We start from the raw sequence: 25,837 nt of genomic DNA, 5'->3' as shown, positions 1-25,837 counted from the left end.
TTCAATCCTCAGCTACAAACATTATCTTCTATTGATAGCTGGGAATCTTCACTGCTTTTGCAGAAGAAAAGGCAAATGAAGAGTGCTAAATCCATTTTCCCTTTTGTCCAATACAGTGGTACCTCTACTTAAGAACTTAATTCGTTCTGTGACCAGGTTAGAAAAGTTTGTAAGTAGAAGCAATTTTTCCCATAGGAATCAATGTAAAAGCAAATAATGCATGCAAAACCATTAGGAAAGAAATAAAAGCTCGGAGGAGGAGGAGGAAGAAGAGGAGGTGGACAGTCCCTATCCAGAGTGAAGGGAGTATTTCTTTTCTCTGGGCGCTGGCAGAGGTTTATTCCCTCTGGAGAAAGGAAAATGCTTTGTTCGCTCTGGACTGCCAAAGCCTCCTTAAGCGCCACAAAAAGGCTCCTCTGGCAGCCCAGAAAAGCCCGAGATGGCTGGTATTAAAGGGAGAATGGCAGGAAACTGGCCGGGCCTTCGTGCTGCTCTCATATTTCCTGGGAAATTTTTCCGGCCTCGGGTTCTTAAGTAGAAAATGGTTCTTAAGTAGAAAATGGTTCTTAAGTAGAGACAAAAAAAATCTTGAACACCTGGTTCTTATCTAGGAAAGTTCTTAAGTAGAGGTACCACTGTATCTTATTCCCATTTTCTTTGACATCACATTTTTTATGATGGAATGGAGCACCAAATGTGGTGGTCTTAAAAAAAGAGTCAAGATGAAAGCCAAGGATTTGGGCTTGCAGTCCCCCCACCCTTTTCACACTGTGGTACATATCACATACATTAAAAAAGGTGCGGGGGGCAGGGGTGGATTGCTCCTACTGCTGCTACCAGTGTGCTGTGCGCACACCTTTGGGTGTCTTGCATGTGTGTGCATCCCAGCATGTTTTTGCTTCTGCACATGCGCAGGAAGCAAAATCTCACAAGGGGACACATGCACATATGAGATTTTGGCTATTTTTTGCTTCTGCGCATGCACAGAAGGAAAAATTGCTGCAAACTCTCTCTCATGTGCATCCCCTTATGAGATTTTGCTTCTTGTGCATGTGTAGAAGGAAAAACACACGGGGACATGTGCGTGCATGCAAGACTGGTGCTACTGGTGCTACTGGTGTGGCGTCATTCCGGTAGCAACCCACTACTGGTTGGGTAGGGGGCACTTCAATCATGCAGTTGCCACCACCAATTTTTCTTGGTTCTTCCTGTATACCTGTGTGACAAATCCCAATATGTTGTAAATTAGGCCCTGCCACTTAAAAGTGATAGTTTACAGCAGGAGCCCGGGCCCCAGATCTGGCCCGTAGGGTTGCCCTGGAAAGAGGAAAGGACAGGCCTGCAGCGCCTCTGCGAATGAAAAACAGAGCTTGGAAGAGCTGCATTCAGCCCTCCTGAGCTCCATTTTCGCTGGCAGAGGACTGCAGGAGGTCGTCGCAGCTGAAAATAGGAGCTCAGGAGTCCGTTTTCACTGGCAGAGCAGTCAGTGATGTCAGGCTGGCTACGCCCACCTCTTCCACCCAGCCTAAGGCCAAACACAGGCCTGATGCAGCCCTCAATGAAGTCAAGTCTGACCTGGATTAAGCCCTTGTCGCAACGAAATAATTCCACTCCAAAGAAAACGAAGTTTGTTTGGAAAACCATTGTTTTTCTTAAGTTAATAATACTTATCAATATTCAAAAGGTGGGTTCGTTTGGCAATAAAAATATCCCCTCTGCCGTTTCACAGCCAGGGGTTGTTGAAGGCCATTCAGAATGAAATGATAAGCACAGATCCCACATTTTATCAGTTCTCTCTCACACACACACCTCAGGATAAGAGTGGAGAGGGCTACCACGTTTGTCTTGTATTCCACCCCAGAATTCTCTCAAGTTTTACCCAGATTAAAAGTTCAAGTTAACTATTCTTAAAGAGAACAATTGAAGCTTAGAGTTTGTGGGGTTACACCATGTAATTCAGTTCCCTCGTTTTTTAAACTTCCTGAGATTAATGGCATTTTTAAGTATCAGAGAAAACTATCCCACAATAATTTTGAACTCCCAAGGCTCCTGCAGGTCTCAGAATATTGAGGTCCCCAAACATATTGGGGTCTCGCTAGGATATTATAAGGATATTCCTCTGCTTTTCTAAAGTGCATCCAGTATTGGGAATACAACTGTCTGCCTGATGCACTTTAGCTCTGTATATAATCTACGGAGAGGGGCGGCATACAAATCTAATAAACAAACAAACAAACAAACAATAAATAAATAAATAAATAAATAATTTGGGGTGCATTGCCTCCTCTTGATATTTATGACCAAGATTTGGAATAGATTTGATCTCCAGACTAGACAGCATTGTTTATCAAGGAGGCAATGCAAAGATTCTAGTCCTCACACTTATGGAGGTTCCCACCTTCTTTAAATATTAGGCTTTAACATTGGGAGGGGGGGGGGTAGAGTCGTATTATGCAAATTAATAACCCTAATTTCATTGTTTAAGCTTTTGGCAACCCAACCCTATAGAGATCAGAGTTTCCCAAACACCCCAAGGCAAGTATTCCACCCTGGTACCCAGCAGGTTGCCTTTCCCACAATGGAAGCTATGGCAATTATTCAGAGAAGGGAGGTTGTAGCTTCCTTGGTCGGACACTGAAGTTTGAGCAACGGACACACTCAGACGTTTAGGAACTACATGCCTGGTTTGGGAGGTTGTGTTCCATCAACTGCAAAAAGGAAGAGATAAAGGAAATATTAACCGCTGCAAACTTGACTGTAAAAAAATATGACTTTAACAATCGAGTTGTCGAAGCGTGGAACTCATTGCCAGACTCAGTAGTGTCAACCCCTAACCCCCAACATTTCTCCCTTAGACTCTCCACAATTGACCTCTCCAGGTTCCTAAGAGGCCAGTAAGGGGCGTACATAAGTGCACCGGTGTGCCTTTCGTCCCTTGTCCAATTGTCTTTCCTTTATCTCATATATCATTAGATTAGATTTAGATTAGATTTATTGGATTTATATGCCGCCCCTCTCCGCAAACTCGGGGCGGCTCACAACAAAGTAAAAAACAATACATAATAACAAATCCAATACCCACCAATCCAATTACAATGTTAAGCTAAAAAATTCATAAAAAACAACCCCAGAATATTAAAAAACAAGCACACAATCAATCTAACACCAAAACAACATGGGCAAGGGGGAGATGTTTCAGTTCCCCCATGCCTGACGGCAGAGGTGGGTTTTAAGGAGTTTGCGAAAGGCAAGGAGGGTGGGGGCAATCCTAATCTCAGGGGGGAGTTGGTTCCAGAGGGTCAGAGCCACGACAGAGAAGGCTCTTCCCCTCGATCCAGCCAGACGACATTGTTTAGTCGACGGGACCCGGAGAAGGCCAACTCTGTGGGACCGAACCAGTCGCTGGGATTCGTGCGGCAGAAGGCGGTCCCGGAGATATTCTGGTCGGGTGATATTCTGGTCTGGTGCCATATATATTTTCTTTCTTTCATATATCTTCTCCTCTATTTTATGTTTTTCTTTATATATATTACCTCATGTCTATTCTCTTCTATGTATTGTGTATTGGACAAAATAAATAAATAAAATAAAAATAAATAAAATAAAAATAAATTAAGACTATCCCCTTTGTTTCAGCTGCATTCCCTAAGTTTTCCTACTGCCTGCCCCAATCTTGAAAAATAATTTTCTTGCTCACCTGTCGGGGTCGCTTTAATTTTCATTCTCCCTCAAAGCCGGAGAGAGGGCAGAGTGACCTAGGTCGCTCCTTTTAATTTTGTAGGTGTGTAATTTCGATTACAAAGAGGGCTCAAATGACTTTAAATGTGTTTGGGCCTTTTAAACCTCTGTGTGCCCCCTCCCTCCCATTTCAAAGGTTTACAATGCCTTGCAAAAGTGAAGACTGCGGTGATATTTTGGAATCAAGCAGGTTTTGAGAATTTTGAGAATGCTAGCAGAAGTGTCCTTTATTTATGTTAGTAAACAAAACCTAGCCCAGCCCCATTGCAATCCTCAAGTTAACTGTTCTGACCTCTGAAGAGACTGGAAGAGTGAATGATTTGTGTGTTATTCAGAAAAGAACTTGTCTAAAAAAAAGACTTGAATGGTTTACAGCCCAACAAACTGTGAAAACCCAGCCATAGTCTTAGTTCAGCAATTCTCAACTTCTCTGACAGCTTAAAGGTGTGTGGACTTCAACTCCCCAGCTGGCTGGGGAATTCTGGGAGTTGACGTCCACAAATCTTCGAGTTGATAAGGTTGAGCAACTACCATCTTTATGTATTGAGTTGACTAAGACAGTGTTTTTCAACCAGTGTGCCGCGGCACACTAGTGTGCCGTGGAACATGGTCAGGTGTGCCGCAAGAGGGGCGAGAGAAAGAGAGAGAGAAAGAGAAAGCAAGCAAGCAAGAGAGAGAGAGAGAGAGAAAGCAAGAGAGAAAAAGCAAGCAAGAGAGAGAGAGAAAGCAAGCAAGAGAGAGACAGAGACAGAGACAGAGAGAGAGAGAGAAAAAAAGAGAGAGGGGGAGAGAAAAAGAGAAAGAAAGCAAGAGAGAGAGAGAGAGAGAAAGAAAGCAAGAGAGAGAGAGAGAGAGAGAAAGAAAGCAAGAGAGAGAGAGAGAGAGAGACAGAAGGAGAGGAAGGGGGAGAGAAATTAAAGAAAAAAGGGGAGAAAAAAGAGAAATGAGAAAATGATTGAGGCAGAGAATGTGAGGAAAGAGAGAAACGAAAGAGAGAGAGAAGTGACTCTTGATTTAAAGCATATGATAAAAAGCACCCGAAGAATAAGAGAGGGAACCCCCCCAGCCCTCACCTATTTTTGGAAATGGTTCAAGAGTGTGTATACACACACACACACACACACACACACACACGGGGGGGGATAATATGTATAATATGTACTTTCTTAGAGTGTCATTTTGTGTCATTCTGGTTGGTGGTGTGCCCCAGGATTTTGTAAATGTAAAAAATGTGCCGCAGCTCAAAAAAGGTTGAAAATCACTGGACTAAGAGAACACAATATTCAAAATGAGCTTCTTTATCAGAGCAAGTCAACATCAGTGCAGTGTTAAGAAAGGCTAAACAGGTTGTATGAACCCAGCCTAATAATAATAAAGAAAACAGTGACTCTGACTTATCCTTTTCCAAAGCTGTCTCCTTCAGAGCATACAGGTAGTCCTCGACTTATGATAGTTTGTTTAGTGCCCTTTCAAAGTTACAACAGCACTGGGAAAAAACACACGACATAAGCCTGGTTTTCCCATTTACAACCTTTGCAACACGATGAAAATTCAGAGGCTGGGCAACTGATTCAGATTTATGACGCGGTGGTGTGATCACATTTTGTGACCCCCCGACAAGGAAAGTCAATGGGAAAGCCAGATTCACTTAACAATTGCATCATTGGCTTAATGACTGCAGGGATTTGTTTAACAACTGTGACAAGAAACGTCACAAAGTAGGGCAAAGTTCATTTATTATTATTATTATTATTATTATTATTATTATTATTATTATTATTATTATTAATTACATTTGTATGCCGCCCCTCTCTTAAATGTCCCTCTCTTAGCAACATAAATGTTGTCTCCGTTGTGGTTGTAAGTCGAGAACTACCTGTAGCACCTACTCTAATTGCCTGTGCAGAGCAGGATTTGCTTCTTGAAACAAGCATCTCAGTGCTTCATCCCTTTCACTATTCTTGCTCTGGCAAACGTTGGGTAATTTTCACCCAAGACCAGTATGGGGTTGCTAAACGGCATGTACCATACTGCGCACCGGGTAGCAAAAATGCAGCTGAGTGCGAAGCTACGTGTCGCCAGCAAGCACGTCACAGTGAAATTTTGCTTCTGCACATGCGCAGGAAGCAACACCTCACAAGGGGGCGTGCGTGAGAGATTTCAGCAATTTTTTGCTTCTGCGCATGCGCAGGAGTGAAAAAAGTCACTGAAATCTCGTGCGTGTGCACATTCTCTCATCAGATTTTGCTTCCTGCGCATGCACAGAAGCAAAATCACAGGGACATGCATGAAAGATTTCAGCAGTTTTTTTGCTTTTGTGCATGCGCGGAAGCAAAAAAAATTTGCCGAAATCTCATGCGCATGCAAGTCCTCTCGCAAGATTTTGCCTCCTGTGCATGTGCAGAAGCAAAATCTTGCTGGGACGTGCGTGCGTGCATGCCGATGACCCAAAACTGCAAATGCATCGCATTGGTAGTGGCGGTAAGTAGCAACCCCTGCCTGCCCAAAGCCTTGGACTCAATCCAAAGAAATGCCGTCTGCTAGCTTTCCCAAGCATGTCAGGAAAACTTTACCAAAAACATCATAGTCTTTTAGTCCGTGAAAAATGGGACGTACATCCATACTGGCATAAGGAAGGAGAGGAGGGGGAAATTGCCCATTCTTTCTCTTTACAATGGTCAAGAAATTTAAGATCTGTTTCTTTTCCTTGCTCCCATGAGTGCAACCATATATATATATATGCACAGCCTTCTTGCAGTCTCTCCTGTTGTCCTACCAGCCTCCTGCCTTTCTGTCTTTTCCCTGCTTTGGGCCATATTCGTTGGGCTGATTTAAAAAGTGTGGGGGGGGGGAAATAAGAATGTGAATAAGTTAAATTAGACAAAAAAACCCTCCCCAAACGGTTCATAATTTTCTCGGTATGGAAGCCTAGGTTGAAATGGACATGGAGGATATAATGATTAATGACTGGAGAAACGGAGGTGTGCTTGGCACAGTACACACTATATACGTGTGTGTTGGCCCGCATGAAGTGAAGTGCAGAAGGCAGATGAGACCTGGTTACCGCTTCTTGAGGTTGGAAAGTGCTGCTTTTGATGGGTGGGTGGAGGGTGGACTCAGGGTGGATAGAGTGATAGCTCTTCGTGACAAGGTTGCTTCAAGGATGCCCCATCCCACTAGGGTTGGCCCATCCCACTCCTGCCAGTAGAGGAGGAATTCTGGGGGTCCCGTCAGTCTGACTATTCAGGCTGATGGGGTCCAGAAGGAAGGCCTTCCCAGCTGTTGCTCCTGACCTCTTGAATGTTTTGCCCCTCCCCCATGGTAGGTTGGCCCAAACCCTCCTATCCAGTATTGGGTTGCCCCTGGGATCACTGATCCGGTAGTGGAGACAGCAATGCCTGTGCATCTGCGCCCCCCTCCACACACATGCGCGCCCCCACGTGCCAGAAAAGAAATGAGCAAAAATTGCTGAAATCTCACGCTTGCGAACGTACTCTCATGCCAGTGCAATTGCACCGGCCTCTAGGAACAATCTAGTAGGGAAAACTAAGTGCAGCCTGTCACTGCTCCTATCTTTTCATAATGGCCTAAAGCAGAGGTCTTCAAACTTGGCAACTTTAAGGTTTGTGGACTTCAGCTCCCAGAATGCTCCAGCCAGCACAGCTGGCTGGAGAATTCTGGGAATTGAAGTCCACAAGTCTTAAAGTTGCCAAGTTTGGCTTGAGGCCCCAGTGGGGAAACAGCATAAGGTAATTGATTGAGTAATAACAGATCCCATCTCTCCTCCCCAGATGTCTTTGGTTTTAAGGTTTGTTTTTAACTCTTCATATTTTAGCTTGTATGTAACTGTAAACTGCCCAGAGTTCGGTCTATGACAACTCGCCATAGTCAACTTGCCATGGGACAATTACCCGTGGGACAAAAATTACACTAATAACAAATAAATAATGGAGTAGAATCATGAAAGGATGCCAAAGGAGGGACAAAATGAAATGTAAATGGCAAAAATTGAAACATTTAAAAAACTATTTTAAAGAATTAAATTGAACTGATGAATTGTCTTGCAGCAAGTTGTCTGGTGGCGAATTGGCAGTGGTGAGTTGCCCCATTCCGCCAGTTACAGCAGTGATGGTGAACCTTTCTGTTGTTGCGTGCCAAAAATGGCAGTGCGTGTGTGTGCTATCATGCACAAGCGTGCCAGTATCCATAATACAACACACCATGTGCACACAACCTCCCCTGCATGAACACCACACTGCACATGCAGTTCAGAATTTGCTTAATAAAAATGTGTGAAGGTGCAAAGTTAATTGCAGATGGTGCGATGCCCCTGCATGACGCCCACCATGCCTGCCACCAGGTGATCCAAGCCGGGGAAGGAGCAGAGAGAGGGGCAGGCGGCCACCTAGCCAGCAAATGTTGCCCCATCCGCCAGAGCTGTTTCCCAATGTTCCTCCTGCGCAGTCCCACCACACCAGGAAAGCACCAGCAATTGCATGGAGAAGGGCAAGAGCTACCGGCTAGCTCATGCGCTCCTCGCTCTCCTGCAAGGATTCCCTCTTGCGCCCCATCTTCTTCTTATCAGCCGTTGCCACAAGTGGCATGCAGAGCTATATCTGAGGGCACACCAGGCGTTATCTTATGTCAGTTCCAGTGTGCATATGCATACTGATTTTCCACCACCTTTTTGGCCATTTTCGCTCTCCCCAGGGTTCAGGAAAGCCTACTGATCCCTGGAGATGGCAAAAAAAATGGCCCAATGGGCCTGCCAGAAGTCTGGAGGTTTCAGTGAGGCCTGTGCACTTGTGCGTGTGGAAGGTTTGTGCGCATGTGCAGGGGGAGGGCATTGTATTATGGGTGTGGGGACCCACTCGTGCACGCGCAACCCTTTGGGGGCCCAAGCCAAACAAGGTTCACCATCACTTGTCTAGCTTATACGTTTCAGGGCACATCCCATGATGTTATAGCTCAAGATATCAACTGCAAACCTATGGATGATCACTAGGTGGTACTAACTAAAGGGTCAAGAGTTTTTGCATCTCTTTTCTACCAGCTGAATATTTGCAGCCCAAATCTGAATATTTGCAGCCCAAATCTGAATATTTGCAGCCCAAATCTGAATATTTGCAGCCCAAATCTGAATATTTGCAGCCCAAATCTGAATATTTGCAGCCCAAATCTGAATATTTGCAGCCCAAATCTGAATATTTGCAGTCCAAATCTGAATATTTGCAGCCCAAATATAGTGACTCTATTTGTATGAAAGCTGGAGGAAATTCAGGTTTAAGTCTTGCTCAGCCCTGAAACTCCCAAGTTGTCTTGCATTTCTCCCTACCACTCAACCAGGTAAGGACTTAAGAGGATACAAAGGGAAAAAAAAGATCTTCCACTTTGGAGAAAAGTTTAGGAAAACTTTAAAAAAGAAGGAGAGAGATAAAGAAGTGGAATGGGAGTGTAGAAGAAGAGATCTTAGTATGGGATTCTTGGGTGGCCTACCATGTAGCCTGTAGGAGGCTCCTTTGCAACGTTTAGTGGGGCGCCGTGGGTCTCGGTTGCCCCGAAGGCTTCGGTGTAAAAGGGGTTGGAGAGGTCTCGAGTTGTCACTCATGCTCCGGAAAATCTGAGAAGGGAGGTTCTGACTGAGAAGACGAAGGGAGTGAATCTGAAGAACAGAGGGGTGGGAAACAAGTGCTCAGGAATGGTGGAGGACAGCAAACGGGGGTCAAAGAGGGCAGGGGGAGGCAGGCTTTGCAGAGTGACCAAAAAAAAGAGGATTTGTCCAGCATTGATGGGCCCTAGGGACCTACCTGAACGGAGGTAATATTGATGGGACGGTCAATGAGGATCCAGGTGGCGGTTTCGTAACATGGAGGGGTTGACATGGATCCTTGGTAGGTGATAAAACCGAATGTCTCTGGATAAAGGTCTTCAAGGCTCAGGTCGTGTAGAAGATAAGCATCATCTGTTGAAATATACATATCATGGCTACTTTAAGGACATGGGCAGAACTCTGCTGGGGGAACCCATTTAGGTTGTGAGCTTTCCCAATACTTCCAAGAAACTAATGAATTGCTTAGACATTGGCATCTGAATCGAGATCCTTTTAACATTCATATTTTCATTGTTTGTGTGTGTTTTTAAAATCTAGGCAAAACATTAATGTGTACTGCAAGTCCATGAACGATATGCCATATGCTAAATAAATAAATAAATACTAATGAATAACGCATCGAAAGTAGCAAATTCTACCATTTGGCCACAGAATCACGTATCCAAAAATTTCATGCTGTCATAGTCAAACAATATTATCCTCCCTAAATCTTTTGCTGAAGGTAAACAAACTACTGGACACAGTCAAGCTTTGCTAACATCAATATTCCAACAGGAACTCTTGTGTTGTATTAATTCCCACTCAATACCTTCCGGTTTTAAAAAATTAAGTTTTCAGTGCTCAGCCACCTTCGCAAACAATATATGATCCACATCTGTCATACTTGCTTCACTTACTCTTATAGGAGATCCGGGTAATTGTTTCTCGGTTTAACAATCTGGTCAGGAAAGAGTTAGGGTTTGGTCCAATCTGCAAATGGAAATCCATCCAAGATATTGCTCCTTGTTGCCTAACTTCCCACCTCTGCTCACCTATTCAAGCCCCACCTGATGTCCCCTAGCAGCCACGGCAAGGAACTTACATTGGCAAAGATAGAAATGACAGCTAAACCATTAGGATTGCGTGAAGCCTCTGAAATATTGGGGTAGAGTTCTTGGTTGTAGTGGATCAATTGCACCTAAGGGAAAGAGGGGAAAAAGTGATTCTTTCCAATTCAGTAAAAGTAATGTGACAAATGGCTTTGGAGCCAGGTTATTTGAAGGACTGCCTCTCCCCTATCACAGCCACCCAGAGTGTTAGCAGGATGGGAAGTCAGGATTTGCTATAGGCACATCTACTGAGACCGCAAAAAAAGGGTCTTCTTGATGGTGGGCACTAGGGAACATCGATAAGGGCCTGCAGGGTTGGTCTTCTCTGGGTCCCACCAACTAAACAGTGTCGGCTGGTGGCGCTACGAAGGGAGAGCCTTCTCTGTGGTGGCTCCGATGCTCTGGAACCAAATTATCTCCTGAGCTCTATACTAATCCCATCCTACTGGCCTTCCGGAAAGCTGTAAAGACCTGGATTTTCCAGCAGGCCTGAGGCCATTGATTAGATGATGTGTATGGTCTTATTGTGGGCTTTAAATTGTTTTTTAAATGGTTTCTCTTTTTTAGATGTTTTAATATTAATACTGTTTGTCTTGTTCTCTTTGGTTGTGAGCTGCCCAGAGTCCTTAGGGAGTTGGGGGGGGGGACACACATACAAATTGAACTAACTAACTAGCTAACTAGCTAACTAGCTAACTAACTAACTAACCAACCAACCAACTAGCTAGCTAGCTATTTAGCCAGTTAGTTAGTTAGTTAAACAAATATCATTCTCCCCAAGGAATGATTGGCCCCCACCCTGTTGCTTTTCCAAAAGACTCTGAAGATGTGGTTTTGTGAGGGGGCCTGGGCACCACGAACGGAGATACAGCCTATCAAGAGGTTGATTTGATTGTATTGCTGATGACATGGGCACAGGAGTAAAATTCAGCAGGTTCTGGAGAACAGGTAGTGGAAATTTTGAGTAGTTCAGAGAACCAGCAAATACCACCCCTGGCTGGCCCCTCTCCCATATACTCTCTGCCTCCCACGTCCCAGCTGATCAGGAGGAAATGGAGATTTTGCGGTATCCTTCCCTTGGAGAAGGGTGGAAATGAGGATTTTGCAGTATCCTTCCCCTGCCACGTCCTCAGAATTGTTAGGGGAAAACTCTGAATTTCATCCCTGGACAGGTGGGTTGGGTTTTTACATTGCAAATGTTTGTATGTTGTGAGCCACTCAAAGTCAATCTGTGTATGAGCTAGCCAGCCATATAGCCCCCAGCATTCAGTCCACGGAGACGGGCGGCATATAAATCCAGTCAATCAATCAATCAACCAACCAACCAATCAATACTATTATTATTTATTAGATTTGTATGCCGCCCCTCTCTGAAGACTCGGGGCGGCTAACAACAATATAAAAAGACAATGTAAACAAATCTAATATTAAAAACAATCTAAAAAACCCCAATTTAAAGAACCACTCACACATACAAACATACCATGTATAAATTCTATAAGCCTAGGGGGAAGGGAAATTTCAATTCCCCCATGCCTGATGAATACATTTGTTAAATAAATAAATAAATAAATAAATAAATAAATAAATAAATAAATAAATAAGCAAATAAGTAAGTAAGTAAGTAAGTAAGTAAGTAAGTAAGTAAGTAAGTAAGTAAGTAAATAAATAAATAAATAAATAAATAAATAAATAAATAAATAAATAAATAAATAAATAAGCAAATACTTTCTCACTTCTCTGGATCTATCAAATTCAATTCAGAACTGTTGAAAACTCTCTCCAAAATGTGTATCTCTTCTTCATTCATACTTCTTGAAACATTCGTTTTTATTTACAGTTCTGATTAATGCAGTTACTGGAAACAATTCTTCCTAATGTAGCACATTTTTGTACTATCATGGTCTGGTATTAAAAGTTCTCATTAGATGAAGACAAGGAGCATAAGGAAACAAACCACGTGCCGCTAAGCCCAACATTAATTCTGAGTTGATTTGTGGTATCGCTTAGCCAAAAAAAATGTGAGATAAATTTGCATTCTAATACGAGCGAAACTAATTTTTATCTCAGTGCCAGTATGTATATACTGGCCCTGTTTGCATAACTTATTTAAATGTCTGAGGCTAATGGGTAGCTGAACACTACAATGCAGTCAACTGCAGAGCTAGGGGAGATTAATTTTAGCTCAAGAAAGCCCTGAGGTTGTTTCAAATTAAACTAACTCTTTCTCATCAGCTGACTCACGCAAACAAAAGCTATCAGGAGGTAAGCTACCCTCTCTTGCTGCCCCCCACAAAGAGGCAAAGTCCTAGAGAGGCCAATGTAAAAAAGGAACCCTTCTAGGTCTCTCTTTTCCTCTCTCCTTCCCTCCATCTCTCTTTCTCTCTCTCTTTCTCTCCCTCCCTCCCTCTCTTGCCACCCTTTTGATCCTGCAGATTTTGATCAACCTCTTCCTCCCATCAACATCCCTGATTTAAACTTTTAAGTAAATCTGCGGAAGACACATTCAGTGGTGTTACCCCTGTTTGACACCAAGAGTTCTATTCACCTCAGCAGAAAAGCTGTCACCATCTATCCGGTGTTCTGAGCCATATCCATCTTCGCTGCCAAAATGCAGCCTTATTTCTTGGAGCCGGTGACTATACGGCAGAGGTCCTCCTGACACGTTAACCAGTTGTACCGGATCTGGACGAAAGGAGACATGCCGGCCTGTGTTGTACATGGTTCCGCTAATCTGCAGGAGAAGACAATAGGGACAATAGACAATGTTTCCATATCTCATACAGGGTATCCAGATAATCTCACCTACAAAAAAGATATTGATAAAATCGAACGGGTCCAAAGAATGGGCTACAAATACGGTGGAAGGTCTTAAGCATAAAACGTATCAGGAAAGACTTCATGAACTCCATCTGTATAGTCTGGAGGACAGAAGGGAAAGGGGGGCAGAAGGGAAAGGGGGGCACATGATCCAAACATCTAAATACATTAAAGGGTTCAGGAGGGAAGTGCTTTTAATAGGGAAGTGAACCCAAGAACAAGGGGGCACAATCTGAGGTGAGTTGGGGGAAAGATCAGAAGCAACATTAGAAAATATTACTTTACTGAAAGAGTAGTAGATGCTTGGAACAAACTTCCAGCAGACGTGGTTGGTAAATCCACAGTAACTGAATTCAAACATGCCTGGGGTAAACATATATCCATCCTAAGATAAAATACAGGAAATAGTATAAGGGCAGACTAGATGGACCACGAGGTCTTTTTCTGCCGTCAATCTTCTATGTTTCTATGTTTCTATGTGCTCCTTCCAGTCTCCCTTGCCACTGTCGTGTGAGCATCTTTTGCAAAACCTGATGATTGGGAGAGACAAAGACATTCAAACTCTAGAGAAAGTACAGAAAAGAGCCACCAGAGTGATAAGGGGACTGGGGAACAAGACATACGAGGAGAGATTGCGGGAACTGGGCATGGATAGCCTAGTGAAAAAGAGGGCCATGTTAGCAGTATACAGATGCTTGAGGGGCTGCCACAGAGAGGAGGGGGCCACACTATTTTCTAGGGCATCAGAAGGCCAGACAAGGAGCAACGGATGGAAGTGGACCAAGGAGAGATTCAACCTGGAAATAAGGAAGAACTTTCCGACGGTCACAGCGATCAACCAATGGAACAGCCTGCCAGTGGAGGTTGTGAATGCCCCATCACTCGACACATTCAAAAGGAAATTGGACTGCCATCTTGGAAACTGAACTGGCTGGGGTGGTGTAGCATTTCCTGCTGGTGCAGGGGATTGGACTCAATGACCTACAAGGTCCCTTTCAACTTTAATAATTGTTGCGGTTGGTTCTGGGCCAGCTCCTGCAATGGGGAATTTGGACATTGGTCTAGGGGAATCCTCAGGTTCACAGAGACTTGTATTATTGCCAACAGTGTCTGAAAGTTCATTACCAAATTCAGACAGTAGAGAAGCAGAATCAGACAGAGAGATGGGTGCAGCCAGCCCATTAATTAATGACCCCATTAGTGAGACGTCAGACTCAGAGGGAGATCAGTGGATAGATGCCCGTATGTGGAGGCTCATGGCTAGAAGGAACCAACTGTGCAGATATCGTCGGAGATAAGGGAGAACACCTGTTGCTGAGGCAATTAGATTAATGGGGTTGATGATAAATTACAGGCATTGGGGAGTGTGCATGTGGGTGTTTATTCATTTGGAGAAGGATCATTGCCAAAGTTTGGACTATTCCAGAACTTCTGTTGACTATTTGGACAATTCAGTTAACTCTTGTGGACTCAAAGTAGGGGAAGTAGGGGAAGTGATCACCTTGGCGTCCTTAGCAACCTGCTGGTGACGTCAAAGCTCCGAACACCGAACACGACCCCGAACTTTGCCCGAACTTTGGAAAAATTTCGGGTTTGTGTTCGGCATACCGAACACCACAAAATTTGGTACGGACCTGAATTGTGCGGGTTCAGTTCACCCATCACTAATTACCTTCTTCCTCAGGGGCATTAATCATCTCCCAAACCCAATTGCTTATCCCACCTCTAACTGCCTGGAGAAGCCAAAAGAACAATTCAGTCTGTGGCAGGGTCAGACTCCAGCTCCAACCTGCAAAGGCTTTCAGATCCACTTAAAGACCGTGTCCTACTGCCTTCTACCGAAGTGGAATGAGCACGAGCTGACTTTTGCCAGTTAAATGTTTAACACGCTTGTCGTGGCACACCCAAAGAACATCTTCCGTCCCATTCTGTCCCTGAAGGCTACAGGTTGACTTCAAGAGGGCCACTTTAAGGCATTCCCGTTGTGGAATGGGACAAGTAGTCATGGCCCAATTTGCCACAGGACAACTCACTATGGACAATTCGACAATTCAATTTAAATTATTAAATTATTCCAAAATATTAAATTTTGAATAATTTAATTATTCAAAATTATTTTAAAATTATTTAAATTTTTGTCATTCACATTTTATTTTTTGCCTTTAACAATCTATTCCATCGATTTCTTCCAACATTAGTCTGCCTTGACATGGCCATGGCGAGTTGTTCTGCGATAGGTTGGACACAGTCAGTATTAGGCTTCAAAATTTTTAACAACTGGTTCTCTGCCCTAATGACCGGCTGGCTGTGGCTGGGTGAATCATGTGACTGAGTGGGTGTGGCCAACTCAATGTCACTTATGGCAAGGTGGGATGGCACAGGTGGGCCAAAGTGGCGGTGGCTGGAGCCTTACACTTACCTTTGTGTAGCAACGGTGATGCTGATTCTCCAATGCCCCATAGAAACATAGAAGACTGACACCAGAAAAAGACCTCATGGTCCATCCAGTCTGCCCTTATACTACTTTCTGTATTTTATCTTAGGATGGATCTATGTTTATCCCAGGCATGTTTAAATTCAGTTACTGTGGATTTATCTACCATGTTTGCTGGAAGTTTGTTCCAAGGATCTACTACTCTTTCAGTAAAATAATATTTTCTCATGTTGCTTTTGATCTTTCCCCCAACTAACTTCAGATTGTGTCCCCTTGTTCTTGTGTTCACTTTCCTATTAAAAACACTTCCCTATTAAAAACACTTCAGCAAAGGCAAGTAGGTGAGGGGCGGAGATCAACTAGGTTGTCAGTCATCAGTAACTGGGTCAGAGAGTAACTGGGTGCAGGCATGACGGGGTGCAGTACTCTAGTCAGAGAGTAACTGGGTGCAGGCATGATTCTAGCCTCCAACCAAGGCTGGTGAGATAATATAGGGCAGAGTGGGTTGGAGTAGGGTGGGGTGGGTGGAATGGAGCAGGCTAGTGAGTGATAGGATTTACTTGGCTCGCCAAACTGCAGAATCATAACAACCGGCTTGCCCGAAACCAGTTCGAACTGGCAGCACCCCAGCAAAATTTCACATGAGCGAGCATCCTCGTGCGAAATTTTTCTTCCTGCACAAGCGCACAAGCTGATTCTTGTGCAGATGCACACATGCATGCGTCATAGATATATGCGCATCTCTGTTTTTCCAACCGAGACTACACACCTGACTGTTCCTGCTGCAGCCCATTCCTGGATGTAATATGTGTACACCTGTGAAGTGCAAACTTCCGATGCGATGCACACACTTCTGAACTGGTAGGGAAGGTAATAGAAACCCACCCCTGGAGTCTACGATTATTTGGCTGCTCAACAAGCCCAGTTTATGGTTCACTGCTGTCCCTTAACAGACCCTGCCTCCCTTGAGATGTGACAAAAACAACTGGCAGCATTCTGGTGAGGGCAGAAAAGATGTTAATTCCTTTCCCTGATCAGACAAAAAACCCTCAGGATAAATTGTACTTTAAACTGTTTAAGCTTAAAACTTGGTTTAACAAGATGCAGTTGCTCTGTTATCTAAAATAGTATATCGAAGGTGCTGGAATTGGAGAGGGCTTCCTGTTCCCCTTCAACCATACAAGCCCCTGGGGGCCTTTGAGCTTTACCCAAAGTGGAGAAAATAGCAAAAGCATTTAGACTTATATACCACTCCATAGTGCTTTTACAACCCTCTCTAAGCCATTTACAGAAAGCATATTGCCCCCAACAATCTGGGTCCTCAATTTAGCCGCCTCAGAAGGATGGAAGGCTGAGTCAATGTTGAGCCGGTAGTGAGATTTGAACTGCTGAACTCCAGCTAGCAGTTAGCTGAAATAGCCTGTAGGGTTGCATTCTAACCACTGCATCACCCCGGCTCTTTATAGGAATAGGAGAGAGTGTTATGTATACAACTCCTGAAGGCATAGCAGGATATAAACTTAGTCTTTGACTTACAACTATTTAACAACTATCCAAAGTTACAACTGCATTTTAAACAACTATTTATGACCAATTCTCACACTTATGACTGTTGCAAAATCCACAGGATCAAAATTCAAGCGTTTGGCAACTGGTACGTATTTACAACAATTGCAGCATTCTGGGGTCATGTGATTGTTTACAGATTAACAGAGTTGGAAAATCCAACAGAGTAGGTCATTTAATCCACCCCCCTGCCCAACCAGAAGACCCTACACCTGCCTCTCCCTAGGATCGAACTCACAACCTCCTGATTGCTAGGCAAGAGCTCCACCTCTAGGTCACAGCAGCTGGGTTAAATTGTCATTTAACTGTCATTGATTTGCTTAACAGCCAGGGTAAAAAAAAGTTCATTAGAAATTGGGCACAACTTCTTTAACAACCACCTCGCTTAGCAATCAAGATCCTGATCTCAATATGGTCATTATTCGAAGACTATTCACAGTTCCCCATTTGTTGCTGGAATGCCATTCTTTCCCCACAACCTACATGAACCTCGGAGCGATGTAAACATCTTTAGGAGCCCATGGAGGGATTGGGAAGCTGGGATTTGTAGATTCTTATTTGGGCCCCACTTTGGGGATTTAGCTGAGGAGGGCAGAACAAAAGGGACGGATCTCAGCTTCGGTCACCAAGTAATGTGAGAAAATCTGGAAGGCATCCAAATGTTTCAAGGCTGGGTGAAGTTACTCGCACTTAGGTGCTACTACGGAAATTAGCCATTAGTGCAACTCATTTTGTTTTACGATAATGGCTGCACTCCTAGGTCACCGATGCTTGGGAGGATAGCAGCCCCCAAGCTGGTGCCCTCCAGAAGGCTCGCTCGGGAGAGGCAGTGCCCCAAATTCACCTTTTGCAGAGAGCCTCAGACAAGGAAGGCTGAGCTGGGAATTATTTTCCATCAACCTCAAGAGACCTAAACACACCTTCTTTCCACCGATGCTCAGTCGGAGAGGAGGGAGGAAGGGGTCAAAAACCATTTGACTGGTGTTGACATCCACGGGAGACTGACGTTTGCCAATGGCACAGAGGCTCCATGCTGAATTCACAAGACCCCAGAATGGAGGACCTAAAGAGAGAGGGGGGGGGGAGAAAGAGAGGGAGGGAGAGAGAGAGAGAGGGAGGGAGAGAAAGAAACAGAGAGCAGTAAAAAAACAAACATATTCTCCCAGCCAAGGAAATATTTTTATCCCTGGCTCTCTAGGGTGCAATTATAGGCAAGGGAGAGTGTTGGCATCAGGGGAGCCATTCAGCAAATGCACCTCTGTGTATGTGTTTGTGCGTGCGTGTGCATTTGTTTGAAAACAGCCTCCAGTGTGTGTGGGAGGATGAAGGAAGATTACGAGCACTTCAGTATGTGCTTCCTCATCTGGTTACATCTATGCACATAGCTAATATAAAGGAACACAGTATAGACGAGGAGCTGAACGGACCTGCAAATCGATGTAGGATCACCGGTAAAATGTGAGGCACGGCAGGACAACAACAGGGCAGGGGTGTTGGGAATGGCCCCATTTCCCCGAAGACCCTCCGGTACTTGCAAATATAAAACCAGCAGGGGAAACGGCGGCGTCTCTAATTCCCAGGACCATTCCTGAGCTGCCTTGGGGGATTATCACTGAATAGGCATGATGGGGTGTATCTGTTCTTGGGCAGCTTCGGTCGGCCCCAAACGGACACATCTCAGTTGCGCTGACTGCAGCCTCCATCATCCCCAGCCCAAGGATCGCATGAGCCATAAGCCACCGGGACGAGACAGACTATACTATTTTGACAGAATGCAAATTGTCATCAGGTGGTGCATTAGAATCAATACCCACAAACTGTACACACGCCAAAGTAAAGGTATGTGTGCCCTGAACAGAGGGGTTTTTTTGTTTTTAGTATTCCCCCTTCTCTCTGGATGCCTTGTTTAAAAACAAAACAATAAAGAGAGGAAATATGTACACATGCCATTTAGTCAAACTATGTTCCTAGGCTGCCTTTCCTGAGCACACTTCATTTCTGGTATGTGTGTTTGCTGGCTTGATTCAGCCTCAGCCCCTCGGTGGTTCTGGCAGATTTCTGAATCCTCATCTATATGTGCCCACTTAATTATTAATTTTCCACCCCCTTTCCAATCAGAGCTTCGCCTGGTTCTTTTCCTTTTGCCACCTTCCCCAGGCAGATGGATAGGGTGGGGTGACGGAAGAAGGGAGACCCCCCTGGGGTTTCTTTTTGCCCCACACCCACAAGCCCACCCTACCAGCCCAGCCACCCACCCACCCACCTATCTACTGTGACTGTTTCTCTTCGCCTCCTGTTCGCTGCATTGCTGGAACAAGCAAGGGAGATATTAAATATTAATGCAGCCTCTTGCAGTTGCCAAGCTGAGCCCAGCCCCCCACCTTAGCTCTGCACTGTGTACAGCTGTGGCGCAGTAGTGCTCTCCCCACCCCAGCCGCGTCCCCTCCCTCGACCACAACAGCATTCTCTCTTCCTCTTCCTCGGCACCACCACCCTTGGGACTCTGCGAGGCGTCCCCGGCCTTGGAGGCTGAGAAGGGGGTCACCCACAAAGCAGCTGTTCTCGCCTGGCCTTCCCTTCTAACGGGCTGCCTAGGAGGGGTGCCAAAATTCCTGGCTGAGGAAAACCCCAGTCCTGAGCTCAGAATAAATTATGTAGATGCACTCCAAATTTGCATGGGCTAAAAACCTGCCTAAAACTGAAACGGGGGAATTGATTCCTCCCACCGCCATGTCTGGAAGTTGGGAAGAAGCCCTGGAGGGGGAAGGAAGGAAGGGAAGGTGATCTAATCTTGGCTGAGAAATGAGATGGGAGAGGGGCGAGAGGGGGAAAAGCCATCAAGGCTTCCAAACAGAAGGGTGAGAAACCAACCAACAGTCCATTCCTGACCCAGGGAAATATTCCCACTGTCTGGCACCCAAAGGAATCTATTGGGGAGGGGGATAATCCCTAAAATCAATATTGAGTCCACCACCAACATGTAATAAAAATATCACTCTTTTAAAAAAATGTATGTGCGGCATAGGGTGCATCATATAAAAGGGATGGGAGCTTTGAGCACATGACTATGGCCAACATATCGAATGTGTTTATTTATTTTTATTTATTAATTGGATTTATATGCCGCCCCTCTCCAAGCACTCGGGGCGGTGTTGTTTCTCCCCCCCACTTCCCAAAACATCCCTGCCTGAACTCACTACCCACTATTATCAAATGCTGCCTGTCCCTCGGACGTCCTGTTTTATGTCAACTGATGAGGGCTCAGAAACAAACGAAGTGTTCAATAAGGGAGGTGCTGAATTTATTAAAGAGCCAGTGTGCGAGACTGTTGTTGGCTTTGGCTGAGATGTGGAAAACAGCAAACTTTGAAAATTGGACTTAGGTAGGAACATCATCACAGGAGCAAAAAATTCTTCAATGCAAGAAGAGGGTCCAAGAAATCCAGGTCCTTTATCAGCCTGCTACTCTGTTTCACTCTCTCATTGTTCATTTGGTTATTTCTTATATTCTTCGATTTTGAACTGTGTGCAGATATCAAATTGCCTTGCCGGATCAGAGATTTTCATCTTTCCATAATTGTCTTCATGACAATTCTCCAGCCTCCCCCACTTCTATTATTATTATTATTATTATTATTATTATTATTATTATTATTATTATTATTATTATTATTATAATTGGTATGCTTAGATAGATCAAGGGGTAAGGGGTCATTTCTGGCAGTGATGCTACAGGCTCGCAGGCCAATGGCCCACAACATCAGCAAAGCATCCCTCCAGTCTGGGCAAAAATAGAACCATTTGCCCCAAAACAAAAATAAATATTTAAACAACTGATACACATTCTGTCTTCTTGGTCCTTCTAACCTTCGTAATGGCAAGTAAAGCTAAATGTGGTTTTTTAAAAGTCAAAGCTGATTTCCTAATGTCTTTACAGGTACCATCATATTAATTTTTTGGGCGATGATGCTTGGGTAGTTGGCCATTGCCCTGTCATGGAAGATTTTTCTTTTTTTGGACTCTCCAGAGTAGCCAAATTTCTTAGAATTTCCTAATCGTTTATACTCTGCAAATACAAGCCAGGTCCAATTCTGCTAAGCCTTTTGAAATTAGCCAAATTTGGCTTGGTGCTGCCCCCTACCCATGCTTTAAGAATGTTTAGAAGCTCCTTTAAATCATTTAAAATCATTTTAAATCATTGGGTCATTTGTCCCCAAACCAAGTTAAATGTAAATATGTTGGTCTACATTTCCCAAAATTTCTACACCATCAAGAGAATCTTGCAAAAGATCATTTGGATGGCACCATGATGGGAACCCCCCCCCCCCCCCAGTAACATCCAAGTTTCCAGCATAAGTTTTCTTGCCAGTCAATTCTTTTGAACCTTTTAGCTGGAATTCTGAATTCAAAGCAAGTGTTTTTCTGCTTAAACCCCCTTTGAAATCCTCAGCCTAAAGGAGAAACACCAGCTCAGAATCAGCTATGGATCTTTACAATATTCTGTGGCTGTAAACCGTAGAGCATTGGTCAATAGGGTCTTGCAACCTAGAAGGAATATGTAGGATGAGAAACTCATCATCTAAAGAAGATGAGCTACTCTTTGTTTTCTGGAGTGTTCTGCCACCACCACTATCCAGACATGGAGCATTTTGTACCTGGCACAAAGCTTCCGTGAAGTGTTTCCTTGTATGCCCACCAGTCCTCATAGGTTTTTGCAGGAACAAATTGCACTAGAAAAAGGAGGGAGGAGAGGGAAATGAGAAGGGGTGGGGGAGATAGGTAAAATTAGCAAAGGCAGTTGGTGAGAGGACTGGAGCAAAAGAAACGGGTATCTTCCTCTCCATTTGCCACTCCTTGTCATCAAGATTATCTAAACTTGTTTTCCTTCTCTTTGTCCTTCCTTCCTGAGACTCAGGCTGTCCAGAGCCCAAACTGCAAATGCTGAAATGTGTATTGACAGACTGACCTCCCCAGCCATGGGAAACATCCAAACCTCCTCCCCCCTGAACAAATCAAAGCTAACTCCTCCACGAAGAAAGAAACTTCACATGCTCAGAGTCACTTTTCTTTTTTTTGCTTCCCCCATTTGGTACCACTTTCTCAGGTTTGTGTCCCGAGGCTGAGATGAAATAACACCAGGTGTGGATCTCAGCCTGGGGATCAATTTAAGCTGTGGCTGATCAGGTGTTGGAAAAGGTGCTTACAGCAGATGGATGGAAAGAGCGAGGGAGGGAGGGAAGGGAAAGAACGTGACAGAACAATTGATTGATTTCGTCTCTGATTAACCAGTGCCCATAAATGATGGGGAGGGGGGGGTCTCTGAGGGAGGCAGATGCCTTCCCCTGCTCCCAAATCTGAATTAGAACAAAATTGTGAACGTATATAACTGGGAGGGGGAGCACAGGTGAGAGTTACCCCTGACTGTGACTCCACTGGGACTGGATACATCCTTTTGTTCACCGTTTCTTTTTACAACGAACAATTCAATCTCCCCAACCAAAAAAACACATTCCGTGGTAATCTCTCCCCCCCCCCCAACTCCTTTCTCTCTCTTACCAGCCATACAAGTTGCTTTCAGCAGCAGCAGCAGCAGTAGCAGCCCCGGTGCTCCCAACAGGCAGAGCCCCCTGCCAGATCCGCTCCACATCCTGATGGGTCAGGAGGGGGCTTAAAGCCGGAGATGCCCCCTCCTCAGCATCCCGCGGCGAAGACCCCCGTTCGCAGCCTCCGGAGAGAGAGACGGGAGTCGAGCTTCCTGGCGGCCGGCCCTTTTATGCGCCCCGCGAACGAGCCCTCATCCTCGGAAGCCCCCTGCCCTCTCCATGCCCTCTCCGGCTCCCTAGGTCTCTTTCCTCGACGCCTCCATCTTCATCTTCCTCCTCCTCCTCCCGCCCTTCCTCCTGGGGATACCACCAACAAACCCCCCACCACACGCTGCCCACGTCAATTAGATGCGGAAGATGCTCGGGTGGCGTCCGGGGAACCGAAGGAGCTCCGGCCGAGAAGAGTTTGCGCGCCGGGAGACGGGGGCGAGTGTGTGGAAGAGCTGACACCCCCCCCTCCGCCGCCCCCCCCCCCTACCGAGGCGCCGGAGTGGCGGGACTGGCTGCTCCTCGGCTGGGAGCCCTGGCGCTGGATCCGGAGGGTGGCGGAAAGGAGACGCTGCTGCTTTCCGCGAGGCCCCTTAACTTTACTTCTTTCCCGCTATCTTTTCTTTCTTTCTTTTCCGCCGCCTCTCCCTGCCTCCCCGAGGACTAGCCTCTTCCGCGCCGACCCTTCTTCTTTCCCCGGCTTACCTTCTTCTCTCCCTCCCTCTGCTCTTCTCGCTTTTCTTCCTCCACCTGTCTTTCTTACCCCACCTCTTATTTTTCTTATCTTGCCCCTTTTCCACTCTTCCTCTTCTCCTTCCACCTTCCCTTTCTCTGCAATCCTTTCCTTCAGCTTATTCTCTGCCGTTGTCCTCAGTCGTTCTTCTTTCTCCCCCACTTCTTTCTTATTTTTTTTGGGGGGGGGCTCCTTGCTTTATCTCAGATCTCTCCCCCCACTTCCCTCTCTTTCTCCCTCTTTCCCCCTTCTCTTATTCCTCCCTCGTCTGTTTTTCTCTCTCTTCCTTCTCTGCATCTCCTAGCCAAAGCCGCCTCCTCCCCCCTCCTTCTCTCCCCCCCACTTCTAAAATGCACAGATCTTCTCTCCTCTCTTTCCCTTCCTCACACCCAGGAGACCCGGAGAGATGCAATTGAGGGAGGGCGGGAGGGCGGGGAGAAAGATTTGTTAAGGTGGATTGGAAGACCCGTGGATTTCCCCGAAACGGGTGATCTCAACTTATGTAGATGCAATGAGATAACATTTCTCTTATCCCTTTATGTCATTCCAGGGGGGAGGCTGAGTAGTTCACTCAACAGAGATGCCATTGCTGCAGAAAAAGGGCTGGGAAAGACAGGTGAGAATAGGGCTGCAGCCCTAAATAAAGCTGGCGTCCAGCTGATTCACAGGAACATAAACTAGGGGTCACCCACTGGAGACCTCTGGACCAATTTGGCTCCTGAGAAATTTGGCCAGCACAAATTGGAAGCAAGGGAAGATCTGGGGGTGAAAATGAAATCTCTAGCCAAGGATAAATTGACATTCATCTACTAGACTTACAATCCTAGGTTGAGAAAGCTTAGAACTACATCATCTTAAACACGACTTAAGCATAGTCCATAAAATCATCTGCTACAATGTCCTTCCTGTCAACAACTACTTCATCTTCAACCACAACAACACACAAGCACCCAACAGATACAAAGTTAAAGTAAACCGCTTTAAACTCGACTGCAGGAAATACAACTTGTAGTTGATGCATGCAACTCACTACCAGACTCTATAGTGTCATCCCCTAACCCCCCCCCCCAAATTTTACCCTTAGATTATCTACTGTTGACCTCTCTTGATTCCTAAGAGGTCAGTGAGGGGCGCACCAGTGTGCCCTATATGACTGAAAATCTGGCCCACCACTTCTCAACAACCCTTGCAATGTGAGCTTGAAGGCAGGAAGCACTTAGGAGATTCTACCAATAAAAGAGAATATTTGTAGCTCAGGGTTGAATTGTGGCATCCTTAGTGCTCTCTAAGCTTGGCTGTTTTCTTGTGGATGTTACCTTATCCAATTAGGTGGCATCGTCAGTTCAAAAACATTCCTTATAGCGCTGATGATGTTACCTAGTTTGGTCATGAAACGCTTTCCAAGAGAACAACCAAGCTCAGAGAGCCCCAAGGATCAAGAGTTTTTCTACCTGAAAATGGATCACAGCTGTCCTAAGGTGTGGTGTGGTTTTTAAAAAGTCAAGGTGGCAGCTACAACCGTGAAAGGAGTTAAAAAGAGTCCATGGATGAATGCACAAAGCATAACAGGCTAGTAAAATTGGCTCAATATTTGTTGCACCAACATCACCTTCGTGGATGATCAAATGCAGGTCTTCTGGAAGATTTATGGCAAGAAAACCTAAGACGTGTTCATTCCATGAAGATTCCGGAGAGCTAACAAATTTAGGGGCCAATTGTGCAGAATGGTAACTTTAAGACTTGTGGGTGGATGTCATTACCCAGAATTCCCCAGCCAGAATCTTTTGTCCATGGCTGGCTGTGGAATTCTGTGAACTGAAGTCCACAAGTTTTGAAAGTTGACCAAAGTTGGACATTCCTGATCTAAAGACCTTGAAACAATCAGACATTTGGGAAGGGCAGAAAAACCATGATTGGTAGTGGATTGTGAGTCTCTCAAGGTCTCTCCCTCACCCCTCTAAAACTTTTATAGACAATCCTCAGTTTATAGTCCAGGGATGGCGAACCTATGGCGAATCTGGCATGCCAATCCATATCTAAGGGCACCCAAGGCCTTGTCCTATGTCAGCTCCAGCCAGTGATGGGCTCCTACGGGTACAATCAGATACGCAGTTCCGGTAGCAAAATTTGGAGCCTCACCCCAGAACACCCAATTTGCACTGAAAGATACTGAAACAAAATGCATAAGCCACACCCACAGTGTGGTAGTAAAAATTTTGGTAGCTCATCACTGGCTCCAGCACACATGTGAGCTCTG

The 25,837-nt window shown here is 45.1% G+C and overlaps 1 protein-coding gene across 3 annotated transcripts; it reads right to left on the bottom strand.

Annotated features, from left to right (window-relative positions):
- Nucleotides 1-1,658: 1,658 nt before the first annotated feature.
- On the bottom strand, nucleotides 1,659-23,837 carry CA11 (carbonic anhydrase 11). Of its 3 annotated transcripts, XM_070729865.1 has the most exons (10): nucleotides 23,553-23,837; nucleotides 22,813-22,981; nucleotides 21,912-21,986; nucleotides 18,178-18,320; nucleotides 12,986-13,171; nucleotides 10,431-10,526; nucleotides 10,246-10,318; nucleotides 9,546-9,700; nucleotides 9,235-9,400; nucleotides 1,659-2,708 (listed from the first exon to the last, which is right to left on the bottom strand). In XM_070729865.1, the coding sequence occupies exons 2-10, from the start codon at nucleotides 22,901-22,903 to the stop codon at nucleotides 2,674-2,676; spliced, it is 1,020 nt and encodes a 339-aa protein (XP_070585966.1). In that variant the 5' UTR covers nucleotides 22,904-22,981; nucleotides 23,553-23,837; the 3' UTR covers nucleotides 1,659-2,673. The 3 variants fall into 3 exon arrangements, with proteins under 3 accessions (XP_070585966.1, XP_070585965.1, XP_070585968.1); XM_070729864.1 differs by lacking the exon at nucleotides 23,553-23,837 and having other exon boundaries at nucleotides 22,813-23,275; XM_070729867.1 differs by lacking the exons at nucleotides 9,235-9,400; nucleotides 23,553-23,837 and having other exon boundaries at nucleotides 1,660-2,708; nucleotides 22,813-23,275.
- Nucleotides 23,838-25,837: the final 2,000 nt, after the last annotated feature.

Source organism: Erythrolamprus reginae, chromosome Z (genome assembly GCF_031021105.1).
Source record: "Erythrolamprus reginae isolate rEryReg1 chromosome Z, rEryReg1.hap1, whole genome shotgun sequence".
Taxonomy (NCBI): Eukaryota; Metazoa; Chordata; class Lepidosauria; order Squamata; family Dipsadidae; genus Erythrolamprus; species Erythrolamprus reginae.
This window is presented reverse-complemented; position numbering and strand designations above follow the sequence as displayed.